Raw genomic sequence first — 13760 nt, 5'->3', positions numbered from 1 at the left:
AGAACGAGCACAAGAATATTACAGAGAGCCTGTGCCTCATATGATCACAGTGGTGGACTCAGGGAAATATTATATCTTTCATCTTTAGTTTTCTTTACTGATATTTCTTCAGCACCAGCATACTCTTTCAACTCTACATGGAGAAAAAAAATGCCCTGCCGTTTCTTGATTCACAGATTTGCTGAAAGTATCTCTAAAAATGCATTATATGACAAATCCTGTTTTCTTCCATAGAAACAACGCTTCTGTTGATGTAATGGGTCATATTCTTGTTGTCTTTGAAAATTGCCTATTACGGTCTGTGGTCCACAAGTAATTGTTGAACATTCTCTTTTAGAGTAGAAGAGAACACAACCACAACCCTTTCTATGCCAAAGGCTGAAGCTAAATCGACTGATGTTACACTGGGGCCTATTAAACAGTCTAGTCCCTAGAATATCATTGTTATAAGCTACACCTCACCAATTTACTTTAAATGCTAGTCCATTATTAAAACATTATTTTATATATCATTATTTCACGCAATAATACACAAATAGAAATTCCCATTGCCATAAATGGTAGGTTGGGGGTCCAGTTTTCTATTAGCTTTGAATGAAAAAGCAAGTTGTTAGATTAAGATGGTCAAAACATCTATATATTTGTCTGTTATTTTAACACTTTAAGATCATTCAGAAGGGGCTAGATCAAAGGTTGGAGAATCCAAGGTTAACCCTGTGATGAGCATGTTTCACCCTATCAATTGTGTCTTTACAAAGGAAGACACTGTTTGTAGCCAGATACGCCTGTCTTGAGTAATTTCCAAGTGTCTAAATCTACCCCATTTTCTATTGACAGGTGTCAAGCAGCTGTGACTACGTGTTTGTGAGCGGAAAAGAGACCAGAGGCTCTATGAATGCCCAAGCCATTTTTAGCTATGAGCACCTAAACGCACCCCTGGAAATGACTGTTTGGGTTCCAAAACTCCCATTGTACATCGAACTTTCCGACTCCAAACTGAGTCAGGTGAAAGGGTGGAGAATCCCTATACTGCCAGACAGACGGTAAGGGGAATCTGTGATTAAGTATAATTATCTTAAGTGCCTAGAGGAGAAAATGTTAAACTACATTGCAGGAAAAAGCAGGGAAGAAATAATGTTTTTTGTGTTACTGACCTCAAGGGGATCCTGGGAATGATGCTTTAATGAAAGGCTGTTGGTTGGGCATTGTGAAAACATTATGTCTCTGTTTAAGTTTGCGGCTGACGTTACAGTCTCAGTTTTTTTTACAGAAATTTGTACATGTACCAGAGATACATGGCTCAGCACACGTATAAGTCATCTTACCGTGCAGTAAAATCCCGCGGATCATTTTATTCTGTGTGATTTAGAAGATCTGTCCTACTTAAACTGACATTAAAACCATTATTTCTTATAGCAAATGAAAGAATGTCGTTGTCCTTGACTATATCGTTTCAATTACCCTTCATTTTGTTTGCTGTCACCAGTGGATTGCAGCCAGAGATTCCATTAGGTCAATGACTTGATGGACTTTGCAAATATACTTTTGTAGGTTTTTTTTTCACCAGTAAACTATAAGGAGCATAACCATATCACAGCTTCTGTCGCATCTCCTCTATATGCTATTCTACTTTTAATTGGTTTTATCCAGACTCCTGTACAAAATATCACAGGGCTGATAAAGAGCATAAATCTTAGACTCACTTAGACTCAGAATGCAAATTATAATAAATTAGGTCTGCAGTAGCGATAGCTTGTACTAATCTGACTTTAGTTATACTCAGTATTCAAATTTATAATACTGACATGCAAATAAATGCTCATTTTTATATGGGGACTAACACAAATAATATATTTTAAACAGAGTTATCGGTACTGGCTAGAAAATAGAATTGGAGATAGTATCTGCATTACACATGCAGCAGATGGAAGATGATTTAATTGTCCACTACTCACTTCTGCAATTAGCCATTTTATGTTCCAATTGCCATACACCTCTATCCTCTCTCAAAATGCACACTTAGAACCCTTATAGTGCTTGGGGCAGAGGCTAATACTGGCGATAAATGTGTAATTTGTATTTTTATGTATGTAGTAGTCTACCTGGCATGCTTCTGTTATTAAGTGAGGGAGAGTGAGAAATTGAAGCCCATATTAATAGATTTGAATGTTGATAGAACAATTTTCATCATAGCAGATTTTCCTTCCAAACTATGCATTTTTTTCTAGTTAATGTGCTTTTAAAAAAAAAACCATCGTAATTGTTTACTTTCCTGTATTCTATGAATATCTATAAAATGTCATCTAACAGAAAAACCACAAACTCATCCCCTACAATAACATCTAAAAATATCACCCACCCCCACTTTGTGAAATATAATTAATTGTTGCCTTTGGCAACGAATAAATGAAGGTGTAATGTATCTGGGTTTTTTCTCTGTTCCTGTATTAGTCACCCGAAGGCTTTAGATACAATGAATTTCTAATTCAAGTGGAAGTGTTAGATATTGTGATCTTGGTGTCCTGGAGGTTGGTTGTTTTGCTTCTAATGTGCCAATTAAGGTATAATATTTCTGATAGTATTGTCTGTGATCAGTCAGATATTCCACTTAATTTATTCCCTATAGTGAGAGCACTGAACACAGAATGCATAACCTTTGGAATCTTGTCATTCACACCCTGAGATGTAGAAACACCATCAGAATCATGATGAAAATATGCACACACTGAAATGTATTCTTACTCATGCTATGAGGGAAGCATTCGGATATGGAGCTGCGCCTTTACTGGTGCTCACCTCCCAGTAGCCCCACTGACAATTATGTTGATCAATAAGACCTGAGCTGAATTTCCTTGGACAGTAATGACACTGAATCCATTACAACTACTTCACTCTCTCCGGTCAACATTACTTCCTTGATTAATCACATTCAACCTTCTTTCCATCTAAACCCCACCTGCAAATCAGTTTGAATTAGAAAACCAATAGCAACCGATGAGGGAACAGGGAAGAACCCATACTACAGCCCTACTGCGCACACAACTGTACTACAACTATTTGGTGCCACTATAGCACACAGTTGTGTAAAGATTAGGGCACACAGTTGATTAGTGGAGGACATATTGCATCTCATCTGTTCTGTATGTGTTTCTGCATCCCCCATCAGAACTAACCTAAACATTGTCTGTTAAATGCTAAAGACCCCCTCCATTCTTGCACAGGAAAGGCGGCTCTAGATGTAGAAGCTCTCTGTCTCCTAGTTGCAACTCTACTGCTAATTATGCTAAATAAATTACAGTCACAGGGCTGATATAGTATATGGAAGATGAGTAGGCTACAAGCAACATCAAGTTATTTCTGCTGTAACCAAAGATGACCTGTAGAACTGAAGTAACTACATAGTTACATAGTACATAAGGTGGAAAAAAACACCTAAATCCATCAAGTTCAACCCTTCTACCTTACCTTCCTACTCTTGATCTAAAAGAAGGCAAGAAACCCTAATTAAGCTCCTTTGAATTCTGCCATCAGGGGAAAGAATTCCTTCTTGACTCCAAGAGGCAATCAGATTTCTCCTTGGATCAAGAAGCTCTAAAATATTAATTATTCTATTTATAGCCCTGTATATCATGCCTTTCTAAAAAATATATCCAGACCCCTTTTGAAGGCATCTAATGTATTGGATAACACCAGCTCCCTTGTAAGTGAATTCCATACCATATTGTCCTTACTGTAAAGAATCCCTTCCTTTGTTGTCTATGAAATCTCCGTTCTTCCAGTCTCAGAGGGTGACCTCTTGTTCGTTGTACATTTCTGTTAATGAACAGGTCACTGAAGAGCTCCTTATATTGGCCCTGCATATATTTATATAATGTTATCATATCCCCTCTAAGACACCTTTTTTCCAGTGTATATAATTTTAACGTTTTTAGTCTCTCTTCATAACTAGTATCTCCCAATCCCCTTAATTTTGTAGCCCTCCTTTGTACTTGTTCTAGTTCCATAATGTCCTTTTTAAGGGCCGGTGCCCAAAATTGTACCGCATATTCAAGATGAGGTCTTACCATTGACCTGTAAAGAGGCAAGATGATTTCCTCCTTGTTTAAAATTAATACCTCTTTTTATGCATGCTAAAACCTTATTGGCCCTTGCAGCTGCTTGCTGGCATTGCGCACTGTTTCCAAGTTTATTGTCTACCATTATTCTTAAGTCCTTCTCATTGGTAGTTTCCCCCAAGGATATTCCATTTATAGTATAGGTTGCATTGTTGTTATTTTTACCATAATGCATAACTTTGCATTTATCTATGTTGAACCTCATCTGCCACTTGCACGCCCAGTCCCCAACTCTGTCTAAGTCTTCCTGCAAAGAAGAAACATCCAGATTAGTCTGAATTACCCTGCCTAATTTTGTGTCATCAGAAACTGTGACATGGCTCTAAATGCAGCTTGGGAGATCATTTATAAATAAATTAAAATGAAGAGGACCCAGGACAGACCCCTGAGGCACTCCACTTAATACCTGCATACAATCTGAGAAACATCCATTCACAACAACTCTCTGCATTCTATCTTTTAGCCAATTTCCGATCCACATACAGACAATTGCCCCTGAGCCTGTTTATGTTAATTTGTAGAGTAGCCTTTTATGTGGAACCATATCAAACGCCTATTAAAGTCCAGATAAATCACATCTACAGCCACACCCAGGTCTATATTTTTACTAACTTCTTCATAGAATGCAAATAGGTTGGTTTGACAAGACCGGTCTTTCACAAATCCATGTTGACTTCTACTAATTGGATTATGGATCAAGATATGATCTTGAATGTATACCTTTAGCAACCCTTCAAATAATTTCCCCACCACCGATGTTTAGCTTACTGGCCTGTAATTGCCTGGTTGAGATTTTGATCCCTTTTTAAATATGGGCACAACATCTGCCTTTCGCCAATCTAATTGAACTATGATTGAACTGAAGGAATCCCTAAAGATCAGTAATAATGGTTGGGCCAGAATTAGGCTTAGCTCCTTAAGTACCCTTGGGTGTTTACTATCCGGTCCAGGGGCCTTGCCCAAATCCCTCTTTCTTACATCACACTCTTACCCACGCATTGATCTCCCTAAGCTCCCACTGTCTCCCTGATGTAGCTTGTGGTACCGGTAATATTCCAGAGAATATTACCTTGGGGGACCTTTGCCTATGTTTCTGACCTAGTGCTTTAAAATCATTTTAAAGGACGCCCCACCTACCCTTAACTTTGTCGTTTGTGCCATCGTCTAGATTGCATATTGTATGCCTATAATCTCAAAACGGGTGGGAAGGTAGAATGCATTTCAATTTCTGTGTTGTCCAAAACTCCTACTCATCACCCCTCCTGTGGCCACCAAGCATTATAGTGCTATTCAGGCACAGCACTAGTAACACACTTCAGTGTTCCCCCTTCATCTACAGAGCAAAGCACTGATACTTTAAACATCTGAGAATTCCAATTTCTTCTCTTCAATTTTCTGCACCACTGCGTTCGGGCGATTTCAGCCAAGGGGAAGATCAGTAACTTTGTTTTTTCAAAAGAGAATAGAAATGACTTAATTTTATTCTTTTAACTCTTTCCCAACTGAGAGATGACTTGTAATTCTATCTGCAAACGGAAAACAATATCATTTCTTGCGGTTCCAAAGATGTTACCTTATTTTTACTTATTTATTATTATTATTAAGCCATATATTATTTTCTACATGTTTCCTTACTTTTTGATCTAGATATTACGCATAAAAGTAGCACTACCTATCCTATAAGGATCCTATAAGGTTGAAGTTGGATGTAGCAGCTCTCCAGAAAGGTTTCTTGGATGGTTCCCTATCATGGCTCAAATGGTCAAGAAGAAGAAGACAAAGCTTAAAGATACTGGTTTAGCCAGACCTTTTGTTCTTTATATACAAAAGACCTAAGGATACATAGACATTTAAAACATTGCTGTTTTAACATAATACATGTCATGTAAAGAAAAAAAATACTATTTTCCTTATACTGTAAGTCAGTACATACTTGCATACATATATTGTGTTACATAGTAAAATGTACCTGCTACCCATGTCTTAAGGATAGCCAAACACACAATGGTTCATTTAATGTCTTTCTATATAAACACAGTACATTTATGAAAAGTAAAACACAACTTCTTGACATATGAATCTAATTTAACCTTAGACAATGCTTTTTCTAGGGCATCTTCTGTTAAGACTGATCTGGCAGTATTAGAGTTTGAAGGGATGACTGTATAACTAATGTTTTTTTCTTAATCCATAGGTAAGGTATGAAGGTGCTAGAGTAATAAAAAACAATTACTTAAGTCGTCTCTTTTCTGAAATATTCTATTTTCTATACACTTCAGGAAATACAAAATGAATACGAATGAAGTGAAAGTGAGATTCTTTAAATCCTGCTCTGACTATACTCCAGGCCAGTTGAAACCAAAGAAGAAATAAACCCCATGAAGCATTTGGCTAATTTGTTCCAAGGGAAATCAAATCAGTTTAATGTGATTTCTTTTAATTGGTCCAGCATCACTAATGCACTAAACATAGATTGTAAATAAAAAAAAATTTGCAAGCAGTACAGGAAGTTGTGATTTGGCTGGCAGATGGGATTTGTCATAGTTCGGCTGCATTTCAGTAGATTTCCCCTGAAATGGAAGCCATTGTTTCCACTCGTATTGTTCTGTCTTTTCTATATGCAACATATGTTTTTTTCTTTATTTGCCAGCATACTTTCTTCGGTTATTATTTTGTGCCCTGGCATCTCCACAATTTTTGGTTTTTTTTAAATGTATCATGTTTTTCTATAAACATCCTGATCTGACAAGAAATAAAAATCCCAATCCAAATAAAGCGAAATAGAAAATAAAACGTTGGAACAAACATTAGAAAGCATGGGTATTGCTATGTTCTATAATGACATGAACTTTCCCTTGGGCAGGACACTGCTGCAGCTCATTATTTTTCTGTGTTTAGTTTTGTTTTATGGAGTATTTAAAAAATAACATTATTCTAATTAACAGTCTAAGACAAATGTAACTGTATTCTAAATCCTGCAGCACATTAGTAGACATTAAATATATCTGACTGCCAGCCCGTTATTTAGATGCATTTTTGTTCTGTTTATTTGTAATGCATTCTTTAAAAAAAAACAAACTACACTACCATCTCATTCTGTTAATCTGTTCCTTTAGATAGCATAATTACAGGGAAATATTATATTATATATATATATATATATATATATATATATATATATATATATACTGTGTTATTGGATCCGAACAACATTTCTAGTATAAAACTTACCCTGATATTTGCGTCAGTTCGCCATAATCAGTGTGCTCCGAAATTGACACTGACTAATTTATCAAGTACTTTTTTTAATAATACTTATCCTAGGAATCACTATACCTCTCCTCCTCAGCTCTTAATTTGCAGGTGAACAATATTGCTTACCATTGACTTTTAGGCTTGAGAGGAATGAAGTCTGTGGATTGTAATTTAGTTTATCGAATAATGCCACTAAGCATAATTCTGAAAAAATAAATACGCTAATGTGCATTTTTTGAATGTGATTTTTGTGTTTTGAGGCAACAGCAGATGGATATGACTTTATTTTTTTTTCAGGTCTGTACGTGACAGTGATGATGATGACGATGAGGATGATAGAAAGCTAAGCCGCGGGTGTACCTTGCAGTATCAGCATGCTACGCTACAAGTATTTACTCAGTTCCATACAACGTCCTCTGAAGGAACTGACCAGGTTATCACCATGCTGGGCCCTGACTGGCTCGTGGAGGTTACTGATCTAGTCAATGACTTTATGCAAGTGGAAGACCCACGAGTAGCAGAAATGGTTGATAGCACTACGTTGGCAGGACGAGAACCTGGGACAACTGCCTTTAAAGTAAGTGATGCAAAATGAACCCAATCTCAAGCTAATCATTGTAAATATTGGTCTAATTACCGTCTGCCTCTTTGGTTTTGTCATGAATACATAAAAAATGCAACCTCTGTGGTATAAAACTCTGTGTATGCTTTTACAGTTTGTTGTGAAAGATTAGAGATTGGTTACCGTAATTAAGGTAATGAGGTTTACAGAATCTACAATCTACAACTCAGCATTAGAAACAAGCAGAGGTAATAGTACACTGGAATTCAGGTCCGATTTAATATGAGTGATAGCACTTTTGACATATAAAATAATTAAATACCTGTTGAGAAACAGTATTATGTTGCAGAACAAAAAAAATCTTCGTTATCTCTGGTACAATAGTTGGTGAAAATTGCTTATATCCTACAATTACATCCTACAATTACCACGTTTGTAAATTATTTGGTTAGTGACACTATTATTGTTACCATTATTATTATTTCTTTATTCTTAAATTAACCATATGCTCCGCAGAGCAGTATAATGGGTAGAAATATTTATGCTACATTTTGTACATTAATATCTTATTCTTTACATTTAAATGCACTGGTAACCCCTTTTGTGGGGCTTGGATTATTAATATATTTTATTACATACCTATGGTATTGATCTGGAGAAACAGGGCTGGTTTGATTTTTTTTGTTGTTTAATTGTGATCATCTGTTTTTCTTAGTTCATTTTTCGCTATTGTAGTAGTGAATGTGGGCATCTATTTTAAGGTACTGGAAAGTTCCCCTATAGTCAAATGCTGCATATATAATGGTTACTATGTAGTCTTAAACAGTATTATTATTATGTTTTATTTATATAGCGCCAACAATTTACGCAGCGCCTTTTACAATACATATATTTAAGGGGTATGACAAGACTAGAATTGACAGACTAAGGCAAACCGATACATTAGGTGGAGAGAGCCCTGCTCGCAAGTTTATAATCTTGAGGTAATGGGGTGACAAACATAAGGAATAGAGAAAGGGTGAGAGGTAATGTGGTGGTTGTATCAATGACAAGGAAGTTCTAGCAGCTACGATGTGCCTTCCTTTGCTATATGGGTCTATATAAGTCTGCATGTTTTTTATTACCTTATTTTACCAAGCTTTTATTTAGACACCACATTTTTTTGAATGCAGTGTATTTTTTTTCCACTTTCTTATTAAAGTGGGACACCAACTCAGAAGATGAGTTACTTGCACAGTATACAATGTTTCAATCTGCTACTCTGCTTTTGTGTTACAAGGTGGTGTCCCCACTCATGGAGGCAGTGCTAGGCGAGACCATGATTACTGTGACAGATGAAAAGGTCAGCATTACTGAGCTACGGGCGCAGGTGATATCTGGATTGTCTCTCTCACTGCATCCCAGCCCGGGAAACAGCCACACTATAATAGCCAAAACAAGTGCTCAGCACATACTGAAATATCCAAAACAGGTGAGTGAATCAAACAACAGAGCGTGCATTATGTAGAGGCAAAGTGCTTGATTCAATGGACCTGACTAAATCTAATCAAAAAATACAGAATGGTTCTTCTGTACTCAGTATGTACAGAGCAATTTGATGCCCCTGACCAAGAGGAAATGAACGACTGCTCTCAGCCGAAATGCACGTAAACAATATGACCATATCACCTAATCACACCGCAAGTGCATTGCGAAAACCGCCAAACCACTTAACAATCAATTAGATGAAGGAAATGTTGGAGCTTGCCATTTGCCACAGAAAATGCTGATTACAGCTAAGTGGGAGTAGGAAACTTGAAGCAACCATTCCATATAACACATATAAACTTTTGCAAAACTATTAGACAATAGGCTAAGATGTGGAGGATACTTAGAGAGAGAAAGAGAGTTGACAACAGAGGTATTTGACAGTGGGTGTACGCTTTTAATACATTAGATTACACATAGTATACCTTTGCACACAGCGTCCAATAACATTAACAATCCCTACATTTGTAGCATTTGACAGTCATGATGGGATTTATAAGTAAGGTTTGAACAAGCATAGTAAGGTGTAAGTAGGGCAGGAGTAGTGTGGTCGATATATGGTAAATAACATTTTCAGCATCGAAAGAGTTAAAATGCCTTGATGAGGTTTATTTTTGCTTGACTGCTCATGTGAAGTGTGTTTAATTGGTTCTTGTACAGGGTGTACATTTATTCGCCTCATTGATTCGCTTTAGGGGCAGTGTAGCATTTTCTGTGAGTTTGAACCCTAGAATGTATGTATATTCTATGTGGTTTAGGTAGGCTGTTGTGTTGCTGTGGGTTTTTTTAACACTGTTGAGGCCAATTAAGGTTTAGTCAGGTCAATGAATCGAACCCTGGGTTTGTAAAAAAAACAATATAATATAGCACTGCAAAAAAATCAAACAAATTGATCTCATGATAATTGTAAGACATCAATATTTGTCATACAAAATGAAGATCTTTAAATTATGTCTGAAAAAACATTGCGTTATTATTGTGTAACTGGCTTCCAATATGCAGAGGCACATCTACCATGAAGAACTTATTTCAAGTGATGTTTAGAAATGTGTGCGTCACACCGTTATGCGATAAAAATACTTGAGGACAGCTGAAAGCTTCTGATAAGTTATTTACTATGGTGTTACATAAAGTGGTCAGTTAAGTTCACTCTGGGGGACATAGAGAGAACTATTCTCCTACCTGTGAAAGAAAGAGTTAATGATCTTTACTAGAAAGGTAAAAAAAAAGTAAATATATATTGTATTTGTTCATTTTATATACATAGCATATTACTGCCACGTAACTAGTGATTCTTCAAACTGTAGGTACCAGCATAAAACAGGTGTATGCCAGACACTGTACAAAAGCAGAGAGATTATGTGACATAATGTTTTTCTTTATTTAATGTATTGCATTTATTTAATTTTACTTAACCAATCTTTATGTATTTGTATCATAAGACCACGCAAACTCTTACATAACATGTTTTTATTTTTATATTTCATGTTTAGGAAGGCCTGTTAAATCTTTGGCTCACGTTCAGCGATGGGACTACAGCTCCTCTTTCACTCTACGACCCTAAAGATTATACATTAACGTTAAACAGCTCGGATCAGCGGATTGTCTCTGTGAGTCCTGAACGGGCATATCCATTAGTGATAGCTGGAGAGGAGGAAGGCACAGGTGCATTCCTGCGAGCAGAGATGATTATAAATGAGAGCTGCCAAAAAACAAAGAGGAAGAGCATACTTGCTACTTCAACAGCTGTAGCACAGGTCATTTTTAGCCTGGATGAGCCTGTGGATGAGACTGAACCAGGGAAATTGGTGAGTGTGGAGCCCCCACATTTTCCTGCGCAAGAAAGTAAAGAAATATTTGGCACAACTTCCGTTGCTCTCCTAACCACACCTGTGGAAGATCGTAGCTCACATGGTTCTGGGGAATATCCATTACCTATTCCTACTGTCTTTCCTCAGATGCCTAGAGGCCTAACAGATCTGGAGATTGGGATGTATGCCCTCCTTGGGGTCTTCTGCCTTGCCATTTTGGTGTTCCTCATAAACTGTATTGTATTTGTTTTGAAGTATCGACACAAGAGGGTGCCACCTGAGGGCCAGGCTAACCCAGATCATTCTCATCATTGGGTCTTCCTAGGAAATGGGCAGCCTCTAAGGGCACGAGGAGAATTGTCACCCCCACCTGAAAGTCCAGGTAACCCTTTAGAGGTTGGAACTCTACCACCTCATCATGCTTCCTGCTGTAGAGGGGAGGGAAGGGGAAGCAGTAGTAACAGCAGCTCCCAAGCTAGTGTGCAAAGCCAGTCTCATGGACGGGGGGATGGTTCCTCTGGTGGCGGTGGCTCAAGCCGGGAAGCAAGTGAAGACCCTCTAAGTTCTTCTCCAACATCCAAACGCAAGCGAGTGAAGTTTACCACTTTTACCAGCTTGCCAAGTGAAGGGAGTGTCTATGATGCAGTACCAGGAACAGAGGAAAACGATCTGGAATGGGTTTGTCGGGACATGGGACTACGAGATCCACAGGAACTTAGAGACTACATCAGGAGAGTCAGAGAAATGGCATAGCTTTGGTATTTGTTGGGACAATATTAACAAACAGTATGAACGAACATGCACCCAGTAAGACTGTTGCTTTCTCCCAAACATAAGGGATTGGATAATGTTTTCCCTTTTGTGTCTCTATATAAATGTATTCAAGCCCATACACTGCCACTCACCTTTTCCTTCCACCATTTCACTATTCATCCTCTGTAGCCACTGGCTTTACCTGTCTCTTTCTCTTCTTCATGTACATTATCTCAATCACATTCAGGTGCATTTAGACATTAAAAAAAAGAAGAGCATGTCATCTTTGTATGTCTCTGTATACCATATCCAAACAGTTAACAAGGTCATATTTATCATCATTTAGAAAGTATATATCAACAGTGTATTATGAGGCTCGCAGAAGAAGAACCTCCACAAGGAAAGGTGCCTCCAACCAGACCCAGTCCCTTGGGCATTGTCCCAAGCACATCATAATAGGCTGAAGTTATGATATTGCTGTTGGTAGCCTTTGGTACCCATAAATATTGCATATAAACAGTGTTTAGCACTTAGCAGGTATAAAAGTGAACAATGTATCATCCATCAAAAGGGCAGCCAAAAGACTTGAAATGGGTAAAACAGGCACAGAATACAAGTTTGAAGACATAGTATGAGTTAACATGAAAATGACAATGTAAGAAGTTGGCTTAATGGTAAGGGAAATAAAGCAAGGGGTTATGTGAAAACATTGTAAATGATATATAGTTGGCATCCACAATCATTTACTATTATTATTATTAGTAGTATTCCATTTTTGTCAAACCAGGAATGTAAGAGAACTTTCAGTGTTATGAATGGAAATGAGCCTGTGGACATCTCTCAGTAATATAGTCAGCCAGAAAAGCAACAGCATGAAAAAGCACCTCAAATGTGACAAGTAATATTCTCAGGGGACTTGAGCAGCTGATGCAGCTTGTCACCTTCTTAATCTGGGTGATAATGGCACAAGCATAGTCATTTTTGGCTTATCGAACTAAAGGAATTAGCCAGCTTCTCAAAAGTAACATCTCAAATATGACCACCTCCAAGGATTGGAAAATGGGCACAATACTATTGTGTATGAGAGAATAATGACATAGTTTTATCGATAAGTAGTTGAACAACTAGTATTTAAAAAGGATATTCGACTAGTATGGTTGGCAACACAGAATACAGCCATGTCATTGAAATGATAACATTTCCACTGTAGCAACATTTAGTTTTACTTTTGTTTTATTGTTAAAAAAAACAAAAACCACACACATTAAGGCAGTTATCTAATCCATCCAAAAAGATCAATCCTTGATTCTATGAGTCAGTGTTTCACGCAAGTGGCGTTCAGTCTGAAGAGTTCTTATTCTAGGATTTCTTCAAACAAATCCTTAAAACCTGTAAATGTCACTTTGTTTTATTATAATAGTGTTGATTTATTTCCAAATTCAAACTTAGTAGGATGGGATTCCTATATTTGCAACGCAATCAGTATTCAACCAAACCCTTAATTTTTTGTCCTTTTCTACCTTTTTTTCTTTATTGAACATTTCATTGTGTCTGCTGGCAAAAGAATGCTCTCCCGCATTAAGAGAGGCTACTTACTGCTCTTAGCGTGCAAAGAACTGTGTAGTGGTGTAAGGACAGAAAAGCATATATGTGAGGAGAGAGCTTTTTTCTAGCAGATGAGTGGGTGCAAAATAAAACAATATAACGCAAGGTTATCCTTATATAAGACATGTGTGT

The 13760-nt window shown here is 37.3% G+C and overlaps 1 protein-coding gene across 1 annotated transcript in view; it reads left to right on the top strand.

Moving 5' to 3' along the window:
- TMEM132E (transmembrane protein 132E) overlaps positions 1-12067 on the top strand; it is a 40264-nt gene extending 28197 nt beyond the window's left edge. The window contains exons 6-9 of the mRNA XM_053455959.1: positions 838-1043; positions 7668-7947; positions 9212-9403; positions 10953-12067. Coding sequence (XP_053311934.1) covers positions 838-1043; positions 7668-7947; positions 9212-9403; positions 10953-12023 — 1749 coding nt within the window. The 3' untranslated portion in view covers positions 12024-12067. The remainder of the gene's footprint in view (positions 1-837; positions 1044-7667; positions 7948-9211; positions 9404-10952) is intronic.
- The last annotated feature ends 1693 nt before the right edge of the window (positions 12068-13760 follow it).

This window comes from Spea bombifrons, chromosome 2 (assembly GCF_027358695.1).
Source record: "Spea bombifrons isolate aSpeBom1 chromosome 2, aSpeBom1.2.pri, whole genome shotgun sequence".
NCBI classification, from domain to species: domain Eukaryota; kingdom Metazoa; phylum Chordata; class Amphibia; order Anura; family Pelobatidae; genus Spea; species Spea bombifrons.
The sequence above is the reverse complement of the archived record's forward strand: the minus strand, read 5'-3'. Positions and strand labels throughout refer to the sequence as shown.